The sequence below is a fragment of the Pangasianodon hypophthalmus genome, chromosome 24, assembly GCF_027358585.1.
Source record: "Pangasianodon hypophthalmus isolate fPanHyp1 chromosome 24, fPanHyp1.pri, whole genome shotgun sequence".
NCBI lineage: Eukaryota > Metazoa > Chordata > Actinopteri > Siluriformes > Pangasiidae > Pangasianodon > Pangasianodon hypophthalmus.
This window is the reverse complement of record NC_069733.1, coordinates 10,382,538-10,400,429: the sequence shown is the minus strand read 5'-3', so window position 1 is coordinate 10,400,429 and position 17,892 is coordinate 10,382,538. Positions and strand designations below refer to the sequence as shown.

Below are 17,892 nucleotides of genomic sequence, written 5' to 3'. Positions count from 1 at the left end.
GCAGCTAAGGCCTGGACACAAAGCAGCTTCACTTTCATTCTGTAGCCAACAGGAAGTAAGAGAGCCAGGAAAAAACAAGGTGTTGGTTCACTATACGGCCACCTGAATAAAGACCTGAATAAAGACCGCCAGTGGGGGCTTGCTCATCAGAGCTGGCCAAGACACAGCTTCCTATATAAATGGTAGGATAAAATATGAAAAAAATATAAATTTATGACTGAATAACAGCAGGAAAAAAACAATGGAAATTTACAAATAATACTTTTGATAGTGCAAATTGTGCAATTATAGCCTCATAGATTTAGTTCAATAACTCTCACAGTGTTGTTACTGTCTCTCAGAAAGCTTCCATCCATTTTCTGTACCACTAACTCATTGCAGTGGGCACTCACACGTTACAGACAATTTGAAACGCCAATCAACACATCTTTGGGCTGGGGGAGGAAACAGAAATACCTAGAGGAAACCCAAAAGGGGCAGGGAGCAGAGGCGGGAATCGAACCGGCAATCCTGGTAGTGCGAGGCAAACGCGCTAACCACTAAGCCACCGCGCTGGGGAGACTAGAGAGTGACACGGGGGGAGGGATTGGCGAGAGATGCTCAGGTAGTGAAATTACTCTTGGAGTGTCGGGTCCTTTGATACCACAGAGTTGTTACTGTTGACAAGAAGTTAAAATGTCCAGTCGAGTCTGGACAAAGTTTGGTGTGTTCAGTTTATGAGAGACTTTATGAAGGAGTTAAGGTGTACTAGTGAGGTGAGTTCACTGTTTGTTAGCATCACTCTCATCTCATCTCATCTCCCCTTTGACTTGTACTGGAACAGCTCTCTTCGCTGCTAACATGGCGGGGTGTTGACATAAGAAAGTGGTTAGCGACATAAGAAAATAGTTAGCAACAGAGGCTAAGGCAACTAATTTTCTTATATCTCTGTATATTTATATAAGGATTTGGAGGGGGACTTCGAGGGTTAGGGCACAGTTTAGGATACTGTGATACGAGTCATCTCATGCTAACCGCAAACCTAGTTGGAGGTCGAGCCGGAAGTAGCCTTAACACCTTTGTACTTTAGTCATAGTAGCGGAGTGACGTCATGATCACAGGAGGCTCACGCACTACACCTACTCACGAACTGTAATGAAGACTATGGCTTCTAACGTGAAGAACATATCAGTGGCATTTGATCCCTTAAATGAAAGCAACACATTTACTAATGGAGACTACATCTCTGGACGAGTAACTTTGGAGGTGGTGAAGAAAACTCACATCGAGAGTCTGTTTGTCAAAGCCAAAGGGAAAGCCTCTGTACTGTGGTCGGAAAATCACGGCAATAACAACGTAGTTGTTTATTACGATAAAGAAACATGCTTTAAGTCAGTTCAGTACTTCATTCAAGAACAGAAGAGAAAGGGTAAAACATCATCTGCTTTACAAACCTACCTGTAATGTATAGCATCAGGCGTGGTTTAAAAATCACACAGAATTTTCTAAAAATCACACACTGTTTCTAGTTTCGTTTTATCTGCGAATGTTTCAGGGTGTTTATTAGTGTGTTTAATAGACTGAAGTGAAACAAGAGTGAAAAGAAATACAACTGGTCCAGTCACTCCTTGTTATGGATCTGGTCTGAGAAAACATTACTGATTATTATGATTATTGTCAAATGGCTAATCTGGTGTCTATATCTATGTATAAGGTATTGGCTTTGTCACAAAGTGTGTACTTGGAGGGGCCCTGCAATATTTAGGGCACCATTTGAGACACTACCAGACTTGTTTCTGACTTATTTACACACTCCCAAAAAGGGAAAAAAACTTACTATACTATACTATATACTATACTATAATACAGTATCTGTTACTGTATTAAATGATTGCAAGACTCAGACAGTGGATGCAACAACGCTGGTGTACTGCACTGGAATCGCTTTAATCAGTGAGCAGTGTGGCATAAAAACAGACGCAGAAAGATTGGATAAGATCTAGTAAAAAGAAGGAAAAGAGGATATTACATTTCACACTCAATAGAAGTATTTTCATTTGCAGGTCAAGACGGATACTCACTGTTACCAGATGAGTCTGGGCCATATTGTAAGTTTAATCAATGTTTTAAATTTGGTTTTTATAGTGCTTTTATACTATTACTCCTAGTACTTTCCCTACTCTTACTATTCAGTAATAATAATAATAATAATAATAATAATAATAATAATTAGTAGCAATAGCAGTTGTAGTTTTATATTATTGCAGCCTATTTAGCATGCAAAATTATAAGGAAGTTGTAATAAGATACAGTCAGGAGTTTAACAAAAAGATTGCATTAACCGTTTAGGAATTACAGCCATTTTTACAGAGTCCCTCCATTTTCACAGGCTCAAAAGTAATTGGACAAACTTACGTAATTATAAATATAAGGATTATTTTTAATACTTGGCAGTCAAGGACTGTCTGAAATCTGGAACCCATGGACATCATCAAATGCTGAGTTTCCTAAAGTTTCCTTGAGATGCTTTGCCACGTATTTACTGCAGCTGCTTTCAGGTGCCTCTTGTTTGTGGGTCTTTCTCCCTTCAGTTTTGCCTTCAGTAAGTGAAAAGCCTGCTCAGTCAGGTTGAGGTCATCAGACATTTAAGAACATTTAATTTCTTTGCCTAAAGAAGCTCTTGTTGCATTCGTTGTATGTTTTGGGTCATTATACATCTGTACTGAGAAGAGCTGTCCTATCAGTTTTGCAGCATTTGACTGAATCTGAGCAGAAAGTATAGCTCTGTATGCGTCAGAATTCAGCCTGCTACTTTTATCAGCAGTCACATCATCAATAAACACCAGTGACCCAGTTCCATTGGCAGCCATAAATGCCCATGCCATAACACTTCCTCCACCATGTTTGACAGACGATGTGGTATGCTTTGGCTCATGAACCCTTCCTTTCCTTTTCCATACTCTTCTCTTCGTATCATTCTGGTACAAGTTAATCTTGTTCCAGAACTGGGCAGGCTTTTTTTTTTTTTTTTTGCAAGTCTGGCCTTTCTGTTCTTGAGTGTTACCAGTGGTTTGCTTCTTGAGGTAAATCGTTTGTATTTACATTTATGGAGACGTCTTCTCTTGATTGTAGACTTTGACAATGATACGCCTACCTCCTACAGAGTGTTCTTGACTTGACTAGATGTTGTAAAGGGATTTTTCTTTTACAAGTAAAGAATTCTGTGATCATCCACTTTAGTTGTCTTCTGTGGTCTTCCAGGCCCTTTTGTGTTGCTGAACTTGCCAGTGCATTCCTTCTTTTTAAGAATGTTGATTTGGCCACTCCTAATGTTTCTGCTGTCTCTCTGATAGGTCTGTTTTGTTTTCTCAGCCTAGTGATGGCCTCCTTGACTTGCATCAACACCTCTTTGGACCCAATAATAGTGAGAGTTCCCTTGAACCACCAAACTACCAAATGCAAATTCAAAGCTTGGAATTAACTCCAGATCTTTTATCTCCTTAATTTGTCATGAAATAACATGAATTAAACTGCTTATCAGTTAATTGTCCAATTACTTTTGAGCCTGTGAAAATGGAGGGACTAAATGGTTGTAATTCCTAAACGGTTAATGGAATATTTCTGTTAAACTCCCTTGAATTAAAGCTGAAAGTCTACACTTCAATCACATCTTGATTGCTTCATTTTAAATCCATTGTGGTAGTATAGAGAGGCAAAATTACGAAAATTGTGTCACTGTCCAAATACGTATGGACCTGACTATATCTATTCTCCTTATCAGACTCAAGAATTGTTGAACCTGGAATCCATGTTTACCCATTCTCCTTTCAGATCCCCCATCAGTGAGTATTAGTCTGATACATTCCATATGTTCTATAGTCAATCACTCAGACATTTTTTTAAACAGTTCTGCTTGTGTTGTATTTTTACAGAGACATGCCTGCATCTTTCAAAGGCTGCCATGGAAAGGTGGTTTACTTTTTAGAGGCCAAATTGTGCAGGTCAATGTCAATGCCAAAAAAAGCCAAAGTACATTTCAACTATGTTCCTCAGGGAGACATGTCTATACCGGACTTGATGGTAGGAACCTGAGTAAAAGCTACAAAACAGCAGAAATGCAGTCTGTGTGTTGGTTGTGAAGCTTATTTAACATTCTGATTTAGATGTCTCAACATGGGTATAAAGAGAAGAAGATGAAATTCCTCACATCTGGGAGTGTGGCCATGGATGTACATACAGAGAAGATGGGTTTCCACTTAGGTAAGACCCCATCAACATAGTTATAACTTTACAATATTATATTATAACTTTACAGTGTCATAAGACACCATATGTTATTAACGCTTACGTGGTGCAAGTGCAAGATAGGATTTTTCACAAATTCATATTAAAGAAGGAAATTCTACCTTAATTTAGGAATAATATCTCATCTCACAGCATCTTATAACATGTTAGGGAATCCTAAACTAGTAGGTACTGTATATTTCAAACAGGAAAATTTGACACTTAATGCAAGCTAAGCCGCTGTTAATGACACTGAACACTTTATCAGTCAGCAGACTCCTAAAGCATATGGTCACTTCCATAAAATGTTATGTCAAGTTAAAAAAAAAAAATCTTTTATTCACCATTATAGCCTGTGTTTTGATTTAGACTCTTATGTTCATACTTAAAACAACCTGCTTAAAATGATCAAACTACTTCTTCAGTTAACCAAATGCAAGTTATCTACCCAGAGGTACTGCCTACGTGTGCATGTACAAATATTCTAGGTCTATAGAGGCTGCTGGCAAAGTCCCATCTGCCTTCCAAGCTATCATTGACACCATTAGCAAACATTGACTTGGCACCAAAAATAGTTTACCATCACCACCCAAACAGCAGTCATGAACAGTAGGAGTGGTTGCTTCTAAATGCTGCACTGAATGTGTAATTCCCTAAAAGAGCCTTTTAGTTTTATTAATTATGTGGTTTTACATTTGTATGTTAAACATGACTTTTTGCAAAGAATTCTGTGTTGAAACAGTCATAATTTTGTTTAACAAACCTTAATTTTTTTCTGCACTTCTGAACTGGGTGTGCACCATATTTGGGCCAGATATTAAAAAATGCTTTGGCACAGACCTGTAAAAACAGATCAGTTCTGGTATTGGGTTGTCACGCAAAAAGATTTCAGGCCAGCTCTGCTATGAAGATCTGGAGCTAGTAGGGCTACAGTCAAGTCTCCTATTTTCAAATCCAAGACCAGGTCTATACAAGATCAAGTATTAAAGGGGTCAAGACCAAGTCAAGATCATGTCCAGTAGAAATCGAGACTGAGTCAAGATGTAGACGAGACCAAAAACTATTAAATCCTTTTTGAGGCCAAACTTTTACTTCAAAAAGTTGGCTTCAGTTTTGCATTGCACCGATGAATAGGCTATGTTTTCTAGAAGAAAGAATTACTTCTTGACAAACCTGTCAGAAAAAGACAAGATGAAAATTATTTTTACAAACTCTCAGACAAGTCCAAGACCATATTTCATGAGACCAGTGCCCAAGACTGAGACAAGACCAACTACAAATGCCAGTGAATCTGTGACAAGTCCAAGTCAATACAGAAAATGTCTCAAGACTGTAGGACTCTAGTCCTACAGTCCTAAGTGCTACATTTGGCCTTAATCCAGTACCACTAATGCGCTCATTGCATCTGTACTTATTTGTTGAATTAATACATATTTTAATATAGCAGTATTAAACTTATGTATCCCATCAACATTCTCTATTCTCTATTTATAATTAGCACAAACTTTGTTCATTTACAGGTGAGCAAATCAAGGTGAAGGTAGACGTTGTAAACAATTCCTCTCGTACAGTCAAACCTAAGATCAGCTTGTACCAGAAACAGAGCTTCTTTGCCTCAAAGAAAAGAAAAGTGAGCACCAAAGAGCTCCTGAAAGAGAAAGGTGACCCCATTGATCCATCGACCAAGCAGTGTGTGACCAAGGTCTTGAACATTCCAGCAGATACCACTGTTTCCATCCTCAACTGCAAGGTTCTCAAAGTGGAGTACAGACTTAAGGTGGGTTACCTACAAAATCAAAAGTCAGAGATATAGAGTTTTAGGTAACATAAGCTTTATTTTGCTGTTTCAAAACAATTTAATTTTGATGTGCAGTTGGAAACATGGGTATATTTAAAATTACACAGTCTAGTTATTCTGCAACAGAAATCTCCTCTACAACTACTTATTAGTGTATGCATAAATACACTGAAGTCAGAGAAGTTTCTTTATACAGTGAAGTATAAAGACTTTTCAGTAGCACTCAATGCAGTCAATGTGTTTCCTCTCTTAGGTATATCTGGATATAAAATTTGCTTATGATCCAGAAATTAAACTGCCTGTGGTGATTCTTCCTGTCTGTGTGACCCAGAAAGACACAGATGTAGTAAATACAGATATGGGCATTGGCTTCGAATCCTGGACCAGCAAGCAGACTTGATTAACTCAAATTTTTTCTTTTCAGTTAGTTGATATTACATCTTAGCTTTGGAATGGTAGCTATGCTTTTTTATATTCTATTGTTTTGTTTTGTTCTTTGTATATAATTCTGTGATCACTATCTTAAACTCTGTTGACATTGTGGGTAACTAATATTAATTTCTTATTACACTTAATTTATGATTGGCTACTGTTTCCTTCCCTTCCTTCACTTCACTTCATATTCAGTTTAATGATCAAGCAAATATTGCATAAAAGATATTTGTATTAAATATTATGATCCAGGAATTGAGGTGTGAGAACCCAGAGAACTCCATCTGCTCTCTCTCTCTTTCTCTCTGTCTGTTACATGTTGTATCCCACAGTATTGCTCCTGATTTATGACCCTTATATTGCCTGCTTTTATCCACCGTTTGTAAAGTATCTCAGCAATGACTTTGCGCACTGACACAAAACTTGGTAGGCATCTTCAGGACCATGGGTTGACGCTATGCAACAAATTCCATCTACTGGTCACAAGTAACAATAACATGCTAAAAAAATTGCCTATGTCTAACGGCATTTTTGCTAATCCTCCTCCATATTTTGCCCAATCTTCACCAAATTTGGCTCACATCATCTTGACACCTGTCTAAACAATGCTGCAGCAATGCCACCTTGCTGCCTATTTGTTCCTTTCCTACTACAGTCAGAGAATTCCACCACTGTCCGTGGTCAAAACATACACATCATGAGTGAAACTACAAATCACTCTTGAATCCCTTTGCCTAAAGTTATGGCTCTGCTTTCCTGTGATTACTTAGGCAACAATTGTAGCGTGTCTGTGAATGTGTGGCTCACCGACTCTGGGTGCTTGGCCCCCGAAAATGCTGCTTGCAGCTTTAATTATTATTATTATTATCATTATTATTATTATTATTTATTTATTTTATATTTTAGGGCAAATGTAAAATACATCTGCTCCCTGCTAGCCTATGTTTTCTTTTTTTAATGGATTATCTATGGATACAGATACAAATGAGAAGATGATCAACCTTTTAGTATTTATTATGTTCTTTTTAAGCTTTTACAAAAGCGTGAATGTACATTTACCTTCTGAGGCAGGATAGCCTTTTCTGGGACTCTCTGTAGTACATTCTACTACATTCTCATTAATATTTTTCTTGTCATAAAAAGGTGTTACACCCTTGTTACTCAACAAGTTAAATGTTATTGTGTAAAGTAATCAAGAATTCATTCATAACTGAAATTATTAAAACACAATCCAGCTAAATGCCCTGTAAAGGAGGAGTGCACATGTATATAAATATATATATACATATATATATATATATAATTATATAAATAAAATAGATTTCTCAACACCAAAGTGATATGGGCTGTATCCCAAATGTCTCCCAAACGTGAACTTTAGGGTTTTATTACATAATATTAAAGAGCTTGGGACATAGAACATAGAAAGGCATGTTGAGCTCAATTGACAGTAAGTTTTGCTAATGTGAACTGGTTCTGTATTTACCCAAGTTACCCAAAGATTTCTTTGCCAATGCCACTTTAGACTAACGGCAATTCCACTATCTAGCAATTCAGTACAATATGCTGGAGTAAGCAATGAGGTGTGCCTCCTTTGCCTCCCTTGAAGGCATAAAGTCCATCTAATTTGAAAAAGCATATTAAGTTTCTAATGTGGTAAATTTAACTGGATCTATTTAACTAATGCCAGGTTGCACCATGTCGCTTTGCTGATGCCAGGTAGTATTGATTGCAGTAGCTGATATGACAGGCTAGGGAGGAAGTCAAATTCTAGCTAATGGTAAATATTGGTTATTTACAGGAGTTCTGATTAATTCAGTGGCAAATCTAGGTAGGACTGGGGATAACCAGCAAAACCTCCAGAGAGTGAATGATGTCTTCAGGTAAAATAACGTAGCTGGTTTAAAATGGGGAAAAAAACCCAAAACAAACAAACAAAAAAAACTTCATACTGGTTTATATGTATTTTTCCCATGAAAACATTATTCAAGTTCATCAGTTAAAAACCAGTTCCTTTCTTTTTAATTAGCAACTTTATTTTTGACTCGAGCAGATTCCAAAATTAAAAATCTTACCTGAGTAGGACATTTCGCTCTATTTGTTTATTATGAACTTAAATACAGATTTCTATCAATTCCTTCTGCGTTATAAACAGACATCAAACCACAACATAACACTTTAAAACGTGTTGAAATATGTAGTGTCATAAAAATTCTATTATTTACACATCAAAGAAGCCCCGCTGTAAAGCAGGGCCACAAAAAATTAGTAAATACTCATAATGCTCCTCTCCACGGAAATCTTTAGTAAAAGGCGAAAGATTTATACGATATGAAGAGAAACATGAGTGGATAATTTCTCCCATTCTCGGCTCAGGGACCCGACCGTAGACAACACGCGTCGTTATGACGGTGAAGGTTCTTAGTGGATTTTTATTATTATTATTATTTTTATTAATCTTATTATAACATTAACATAAGTGATTATAATCACTATAGTAAAGATAAGTGCGCTTAAATCCATCTAGCGTCTACAAATACTTTATAAATACTATTGCAACAAATATTTATTCTTGAAACTCGCAATGCATTGTGGGAAGTGCCACCCAAGTCATGTCGGACCGCCCACTTTTCACCGGCATCGGTCCTTAAAGTAATCTCCAAACTTCAGTGCTAAAAACAGCAAGATACGCGATAAATCAGGAATTTGTAATCGATTTTTTCGGTGAGGAAGAAAAGAGAGCAAATGTTCAAGACCTTATATGCTTATGGGTTTTATGAGGGCATGAACTAGCTTAGTGGTCTATAAATAAAGCATGACAAAATAGGTTTCATAGTTTTTGTATAGGCATATACTGTATATATTTTAACTTTTTTGTTAACATAACGCGTTGTATTATTTCAGCTTGTTGTGCTTCAGGTTTCTCCATATTAACTGGTTTCCAGGCTTCTGCTTGTCAACAAAACTCCCACAGCTCTTTATGATCTGCATGATTTCATCCCTTAGCCCACTTTTCTCACCCGCCCTAAAACAACACATACCTGCCAGGTACCACATGATAAATCACGCTGAAGAGAGGGCTGAGCTTATTATTGCCACATGATTGGTGAGTGTTTGTGTAGGATTGTGGGTAATGTAGTGCTGACAAACTCTCCTACCTACTGAGACATCCTAACCAGCGCATGCGCACTTCACTTCTGCAGCCCATACATTCATATTTCTTTGTGTATTTTAAAGCTGGAATCATTTTCTGATCATAAGATAGCCTATCAAAATATGTTCCCTATAATTTCATGCTGGAAGCATTTTCTGACAAGACATTTTACACTATTCAAATATACTACAGAAAGTTTTCAACTGATAAGTTTGTCTCTCACAGTAAGAAACAAAATAGCACAAAACACTTGCAATATTGTTTTTACAAAGATCTATAAATGGTGCTATGGTAGGACAGTTTGGTAGGACAAATAGTTAGAACACCAGCAATTAAATATGATTCAAATGGATAGTCTTTAAATACGATACTATTTATAGTACATCTATCATTCCACCTTCTCTCACTATTACACTGTAGGTAAGTGATGCCTTTGAGCAAGTGACTGGAATAGACAGCTCAAATCTTATTCCTACATATCCCACCTACACCTACTATTCCTCCTCCTACTCCAGGAGCGTGATGTTCAGATACTGGAGAGCTACAGCCCTACAGAGATGTGTTTTTAATCCCTTGAAGACCTTGATAATTAGATTAGGTTGAGTTAAATCAGTGGTTCAGTGAGGACTGCAGTGTGTTACTAATACTAATACTAATACTTCATAATATTTATAAAATTATCTGCTTTATCTTACTTTTACTCTTACAATACTTGCAGTAGTATTTGTCATTACTAGATATCACTGCTATTATTTATTATATAATATTTAATGCACCCTGAACTGCATTCAGCTGCTATTTCTACCGCGGCTGTATTGTAAATTACAGCTGAGCCTACCATTTCTGTTTAAGGTGTAATATTTGTATATTGGGTGCAATATTTGTGTATTAGGATAGTAATTGTGCTGTGTTGTGTTGTCTGTGATATGTGTGTTGAATGTGTCATGTTGTGACCAAACACCAAGCTAAATTCCTAATAAATGTAAATGTATATGGTACATAAAAATGATTCTGATTCTGATCTTGGTCAAGGTCATGGTGGATCCCTGGCTTCTCATGAATGCTAGGCACAAGGGACATACACAGTGCAAATCAGATATTCATATACCAGTATTAAAACATCGAGATTTTCTATTGCTTAAATATTGAGCACAAATTCAACACAAATTGAGCGCAGTCTTCCCTTCTCTGCAGGAGAGGGACCGAAGGTGAGCATAGATGTTCTGAGCCATCCTTCTCACAAAATCAAACCTGAGTTCTGCCTGTATCAGAAGCAGGAATGTGTGCACAGAAGAAGAGCTCTTGAGTCATCCGCTAGGCAGTGTGTGCTCAAGGTGTTCAACATTCCAACAGACACCTGTGTTTCCATCCTTAACTGTAAAGATCTTAACATGGAGTACAGGTTTTAGGTGGACTACAGTGTAAGTTACAATTTATAGTCATTTTATAGGTATAGTGAAGTGGCTAATAGTGACATATCTTGGGTACTAGGAGTCCAAATTCTTGCACTAGCTATCAATGGACCAGAGATCAGCATTACATTAACCTGAGAATGATGATTGTTTGGAGATGTTTCAAGGCTCTAATTATGAAAAATCAGTGCAAAATATAGCTTAATTCTGAGTGATCATTGTTATTTTTAAGGACAGCACTGTGGCACAGCTGATCCTGAGCTCAGGTTACTGTCTGTACCTCTCAGAAACATGCTGGCAGCTGGATTGGCTACTGAAGATGATGAAATGAGGTGATGAAATCTGAGATACAGTAGGTTCTCTGGGACCTCAGAGAAAGATTAGGTAAAAGCACTCCCAATAAGGTCAGAAAAACATTTCTAGAAGCATCCTTGTTTCCATAAATGTGAAGTGGTACTGAATGGATTTCAGATGAACAGTTTTCAATGTTTAGTCGAACATTAAATTAAAGTTTTAAAGTCAAAACTACTTTTGCAGCCGTTAATTGTTTTTGTTAGCATTTAAACATTGCCATCTAGTGGCCGATCGAAGCTTTAACAGCAACAAGACATGCTAGGATCAATACCAGGGTAAGGCTAAAAGAATGAATGAATGAATGAATGAATGAATGAATGAATGAATGAATGAGATTCAGCATTCAACATTCATTGAAAGGTAATATTTTCCTTGTAAACCAAAGGGAACAGGTTGTATCTGCTGTCCCTATTACTACAACCATACAACTAGACTTTTCCATTTTAAAATAACCATACCAAAAAAAAAAAAAACAAACCAAAAAAACCCCCTAAATTCAAATGCATAAGAAAAATATAAATATAAGAAACACTTTTTTTCAGGTTTAGCTTTTATTATAAGGTGCTTTGTTAGCTCTTCCTCACACCGAAAAACCGCCTGATTTTGGAACTGCACTCTGTGTGTGTGTGTTTGTGTGTGTGTGTGAGAGAGAGAGAGAGAGAGAGAGAGAGAGAGAGTGTGTGCGCGCGCGCGCGCGCTATCTATCGGCCCACGACAGGCACGTTACCCATGACAACAGCTCGAGGCTCCTGGCAACTCCCTCTCTAGCCTCTTATTGGAGTTGCCATGGCGAATCCTCGAGGGACTCACATGACCACGCCCCCACCCCCACCCCACCCGAGAGGCGGGGCGTTTAGCGGAGTAGAGCTGCAGGGAGAAAGAGACGGAGCTTCTCTTTCAGCTAAGCAGGACTCGTCAGAAGTTGTATGAATTACAAGAGCACACGTATATCAGGGAACAAAGACGTAAAATCTCTGACCTCTAACCACGCCATTTGATCTTGCCTTAAAATGTGTGTAACTTTTCATACTATTCTGCTTCCTATTAAATATTCCATGGTGAGAGTGTTTGTACAGAGCACACAGTGACTGAGTGAACTGCAGGCCTCCACTGTGCAGCTCTGCTGTTCCTGCCAAAAATCCGGCTTAAAAGGATACCATAGATTGTTATTTGGTGGGACATATTACTTAAAAACTCATGTCCTTTTAAGAACAATCAATGTTTTTTTTTTTTTTTTTTTTATTAATGGTTTCCACTCCTGGATGATGATCACCATTAGAAATAGAATTAAGTAGTCTATAATCAACACTGTTTAAATGCCTAACAAAGAACAAAAGAAAAAATATACTGCAGTGTGACAGATATTCGTTTAAGATGTACAGATTATGATCTATTTAGTTTACTATCTCTAACAGCTTCCCTGTTTCACACACACATATCGTCTTATATGTAGACTGTAGTCAAAATCTCTCTAGTCTTCAACACCATAACAATAACTCAGGTCAGTAACTCAATTAAATGTACTATCTTATGCCACTTGTCTCCTTTCCAAAACTGCACAGAACAGGCTGACTTGAAAAGAAGCAGAGCTCAGTTAAATGCCTTATCCATATAATCAGACACACGCACATTAAACTGGAGGAGTTTTTCGAGAGCTCTCTTTAGTGGAGAGGCAGCTCTTTGCTTAAAAGTGGCTCATTCAAAGACTCTGTACTCATATTAAGGCTCTTGCTGCCAGGGCACAGATGGTCTTGCTGTCGTGGCTTTTAAAACGGCTACAATCTGTCCCTCCTCTGAGACTACAGGGCCATTTTCAGCCTTGCCACTGCTACAAGCTGTGTTCCCTTGACAATTCGTAACGTATGAGTTTCATACTGTTTTGCAAAAGTGTTCCCAAGGCACAGAAATACAGCATGACAATTAGTGTATCCCTTATTAATGAGTTCACACATATGAGAATTTTACATACAATAAAGTGACTAAAAATAATTGAATTTCTTCTTGGAGTATTTATTTTGGAAAAGTGTAAGAACTCACAGAAAAATGTAACTGCTATTGTCAATGTAAGAGACCAAAGGTTTTCTATTCTGTTTCTATTTCTCAATAAAATGCATTTTAATTAATGATTATAAAAAGTGACACAAAGCCTTTGCTGGCAATGTGAAAGGCAGTTAGACAAAACATTCTATACTAATGTAAATGTATAATTGCTGATTTTCTTGTAAATTCGTGCAGCTCTACAACTATTACACTATAACTAATAATCAAATCAGACTACAAAGATGATTACAGTACTTGTAACAATTGCCTTTGTATAACAAAATCCTCAGTATTCATTGTGTCACATAACCAAATGAGAAAGCAAACATCAACATAAACAGTACAAAGTCTAATAAAAAAAAATGGAAGGAAGGCTTATTTATGGAATTCACTGAAGCACCCCCCTCTACACAAGTGCACATTGCAGATCTTGCAGCCAAACACACTTTCGTGTCGCAGGCCTTTGTTGGTGCAGTTCCGGCAGCGGCGTGAGCGCTCTGACATGCGCTCCAGCCGGTGTCCGTACTCAAGGGGTGAGTCAGCGTGGCGTTTGCGGGCAGCTCGCTCCATGCCCCGGGCACCCTGGTAGTCCCCAATAAGCTGCTGTGCCAAGCGCACACGGAAGTGGCGCTGTGTAAACTCCTTGCCATTAAAGCCGGCTGGCGGAGCACCACTGCGACTCTCACGCAGGATAATATAAGCATTAACAATGCACAAGTTGACGTAAAACCATAGGAAATAGCGCCACCATTTCTTGCACGGCCGTCCAACCTGATAGCACTCCCTCAGCTGGTCACACAAGTCCACACCACGCATGTTTTCCTGGTACAAAAGCAGCGGGAGCGGCCGAGCGATCCCAAGGCTCGAAAGGCTGCTGCAGTCCCCGTCGTTGCCTTCCCCATCCCGCTTGCCTGGCCCTATGCCCACAATGCCTGGTGCAGAGTTGGATGACAGGCAGCTGACCACCTTGGCATCCCGAGTGACAGTGGCCACTAGATTACCGCGCTGGCACTGGTAGAACTCACCTGGAGCCAGCTTGCCTACGTTGCGGGGTTTAAGAGCGTCAGGGTAGCCACGACGATTTGGGTTGGTCGGCCCGCAGGCATACAGGCCGTCCTGCAGGAGCCGCTGCAGCAATGGCACAGACGTGAAGAAACTGTCCATAAAGAGGTGATGGTAGCGTCCCTCCAGCCCTCTTACCAGCGAGGTAACCACTCGGTGGCCCACTGTGCTGGCGGTTGCATCGTCACTCGGCTTACCCACGTAAAGCCGCGTGCGGTGGCAGTAGCCTGAGCGGGAGTCGCAAAGCATCCACACCCTCAGGCCTTTCCGCAAAGGCTTGGAGGGCATGTACTGCGTAGGGGAGAAGCGCCCCTTAGTGGCAATGGCACACTCATCTATAGTCAAGCACCGATTTGGTAAGTACGCTTCCCACATGGTGCTTCCCACTATGTCCAGCAGAGGCCGGATTTTGTACAGGCCGTCGTATCCCAGCTCGCCTTTGGACGGCTCGGACAGGCGGTCACACAGATGCAGGTTCTGGTTCAGCTTTTCAAATCGCCTGGCGGTCATTGTTTTCTTAAAGCCAGCATTGCCTATGAAAATATCACTTGCCCAGTACATGCCATAATCTGGAAGCTGATTGATGCCCATCAGGACATTGAGGCCCACGTACGCTCGCATCTCCCTCACATCAGTCGGGTGCCAGTGGGCGTCTGATCGACCGCTCCTCCTCTGTCGATAGAGGGCGTAGTTATTTGTTTGTTCCACCATGTGTTCAAACAATGAATCTGGGAAGAGCAACCGGAAATAGTCCAAAGTGTCAGCATCATCCCCTAGCGAGTGCTGAGGGCCACTGTCGGCGGTAAATGGCTCAATCGAGATGACTTGGTCGGGCTCACCCCAGAAATCCGGAGCGCCGCAGTCGTCGTCCAGCAGATCATACGAGCCGAACAGATCCGGGCGCTCCTCCTCCTCCAAGTCGGAAAAATCAATATCCGAATCGGTTGACGCGGTCTCAGAGCAGTTGTTGGAGCTCGCATAATACGACTCATCTTCGTACTCGTCGTGTTTGATGCCGTTTCCCGTGACCAAAATAATGTTGCAGCCGCCTCCCGCTACATATTCGCCTGAGTCCGCAGCGTCTTCCACCAGCGCCGCCGCCGCCGCCGCCGCAGCTGCTGCTGTGTTTTTCAGCCCGGACTCCCCCTCTTCCTCCTCTGGCTCTTCCTCCTCGTCCGACTCGGGCTCCCTGAAAGGCAACTCGAACCACTTTACGTCCACGGGCAGATTTACCGGGCACTCTTCGCCGTCGGAGGCCGCGTTCGCTTCTGTGTCCGCACTAGTTTCCAAAATCGTAAAAAGCTCGCCTCTTTTCCGCGCCGCCATGACGGGGTATCGGGCTGCCCCTGCATGAGTCCTTTATTGGTTTCCGCGCCGTAAATAGTCGTCGAAGCGGACCGTGAACGCGAAATCGGCCCAAATGCCGTCGCCGGGAGACTCATGGGTCTCGAGATGATGCCGTTTTTAGCGGTTCGGAGCTCATGGTTTTCGCTCGCGCGGCTTCGGTACGCGTCGTTAGCGCAGTGTGGCCGCAGACGTCAGAAGCTGCTTGCATGTCCTGCTTTGTAAGGGCGTTTTGCGACTGCAGCTGCTGGGGTTGCCAGTTCCTAGCGCTCACAGATGGCCGCTCGCTCTTGTAATGCCCGTCGGCGTTTGCCGTTATAACAGCTTTTGTCTGCCCTTCTCGAGAAGCCGGGAAGCGAAAACACAAACTTTATATCATTAACCCAAATCTTTTTCGAAACAAAAGTTATTCGGGGGTGTTTTCGGCGCGGTGAAGTTAGTAAGGTGTTGGACTGAAAGGCTTGGCGGAGAGACAGAGGCAACCGCGCTGGCCATGCTTACTGCCGCCAGGCACCGTTTAAAAAGCTGCGATAAAAAAAAAGCGCCAGTTTTTTAAATTCGAGAATGAAAATGTCAAGTGGTCTGACGTTGGATGAACCCTAGCCAATATAATGGCTCCTTGGTGATATTGTTGAAACAGCATAGACATTAAGGAGACACCTGCTGTAGGCGAATGAAACACACTGTGAATACACCAGTATAATCAGCTGCTAATATATACAGGCATGGTTTCACATAAAATGAGCTTATACTGATGAGTAAAATCATTCACACAATCAGAGTATTGGCTTGTTTCACTGTTAAGCTGTATTAGCATGTACTCAAAAAAGACAGATAAATTGGTATTTAAATTGCAGAATAAAGAGATTCTTGTCACTAGAAATATTATAAACATCCGTATAAAGCTTAAGATCAGCTCAAGACCAGAACAATCAAGTAGCTTTCCTCAAATCATCCACATAATAACAGACATAATGTACATCAGTGGTTCTCAAAGTGGGGTCGAGGACCAGGGGTTGGTCAAGTATATACATTATGCCTTTATGGAAATCACAACCCACCATATTAAAGTTATTATATTATTGAGTTCTTGGTTATTACCCTGTTTAACTGGTCACTTGGGTTTAAGGCATAACAATAAATCAAAAACATGTAGGTCTATACATCATGTCAACTTGCATCTAATATTAATAAAAGTGATTTCTGTGTGTGAAAAGTTCAGGAATTAAGAGGGTTAAATAAATAAGCAGAATATTACACCTTTAAATAATGTTCATGAAACAATTCTGTATTGAGGGGCTTTGTGGAATTTATTTTACAGTAAAAGGGGCTACAAAAAGTTTGAGATGTGTATAACCGCCACAATACAGGCTACATGAAATTTCAGTCTATTATTAACTATTTATATATTATAATTAAATTCAGAATGACTCACTTCGAATATTGTATTATAAGCAATGCATTTAAATTGGTGTTTAAAATCATAAAATCATGGTTACACAAAAAGAACTTGGGAACATAAATAGAGGGAAAACTAGATGGTTTAAAAAAAAAAAAAAGCCTCTCTGCAGTATTTGCAGGTTCCTGAAGCTGTATGCAGCTACTGCTGCATCCCCCACTGACAGTGCTGCTGGGGAGGAGAGCTCTGAACCAATAGGGGCAGAGAAAGAGAGAATGAGAGGTGGATGAGAGATGGAAAGGGATAGGAAAACAGAAAGAGAAAAAGGAGGATGAGGTTCACTCATACTGTAAAGAGTTAACCTTTTTTTTCTGGACAGCTAAGGTGGCAATTGAGTCCATAGCTAAGTCTGCTTGTGTCCATCTTTGTGCTACTTTGGCATAAATATTTCTACAGCACATCAATATGTATAGTGTACAGTAGGTTTTTTTAATCCATTGAAAGACACTGCAGATGAACTCTACATATATAAATGCAAGAAATAGGACATATTTGAGAGGACAGACATTATGCAGTACCTCAGTGTTTTGCTATAATACATTTAAAACAGGATGATTGCATGAAATCTGCTTCT

General features: G+C 39.9%; 2 protein-coding genes and 1 non-coding gene across 3 annotated transcripts; 1 reads left to right on the top strand and 2 right to left on the bottom strand.

Moving 5' to 3' along the window:
• Positions 1–847: 847 nt before the first annotated feature.
• zgc:110626 (uncharacterized protein LOC550588 homolog) lies at positions 848–11,616 on the top strand. Its single transcript, XM_026931427.3, has 7 exons — positions 848–1,408; positions 2,043–2,087; positions 3,761–3,821; positions 3,912–4,059; positions 4,143–4,239; positions 5,784–6,040; positions 6,315–11,616. The coding sequence occupies exons 1-7, from the start codon at positions 1,135–1,137 to the stop codon at positions 6,459–6,461; spliced, it is 1,029 nt and encodes a 342-aa protein (XP_026787228.1). The 5' UTR covers positions 848–1,134; the 3' UTR covers positions 6,462–11,616.
• On the bottom strand, positions 8,730–8,844 carry LOC113537217 (U5 spliceosomal RNA). The gene has a single exon (XR_003403729.3). It is a non-coding gene; the product is annotated as a U5 spliceosomal RNA (small nuclear RNA).
• Positions 11,617–13,828: 2,212 nt separating the features above from the next.
• LOC113536866 (piggyBac transposable element-derived protein 4) lies at positions 13,829–15,841 on the bottom strand. The gene has a single exon (XM_026930994.3). It carries the CDS (start codon positions 15,839–15,841, stop codon positions 13,829–13,831), a length of 2,013 nt encoding a protein of 670 aa, XP_026786795.1.
• Positions 15,842–17,892: the final 2,051 nt, after the last annotated feature.

What these genes read in the sequence shown, in the direction of transcription:
- zgc:110626 (XM_026931427.3), top strand. Translation starts at nt 1,135, where the DNA reads ATGAAGACTATGGCTTCTAACGTGAAGAACATATCAGTGGCATTTGAT. An exon ending in AGATGAGTCTGGGCCATATT is followed by an intron (nt 2,088 to 3,760) that starts GTAAGTTTAATC and finishes TCTCCTTATCAG; the next exon opens with ACTCAAGAATTGTTGAACCT. An exon ending in AAGTGGAGTACAGACTTAAG is followed by an intron (nt 6,041 to 6,314) that starts GTGGGTTACCTA and finishes TTCCTCTCTTAG; the next exon opens with GTATATCTGGATATAAAATT.
- LOC113536866 (XM_026930994.3), bottom strand. Translation starts at nt 15,841, where the DNA reads ATGGCGGCGCGGAAAAGAGGCGAGCTTTTTACGATTTTGGAAACTAGT.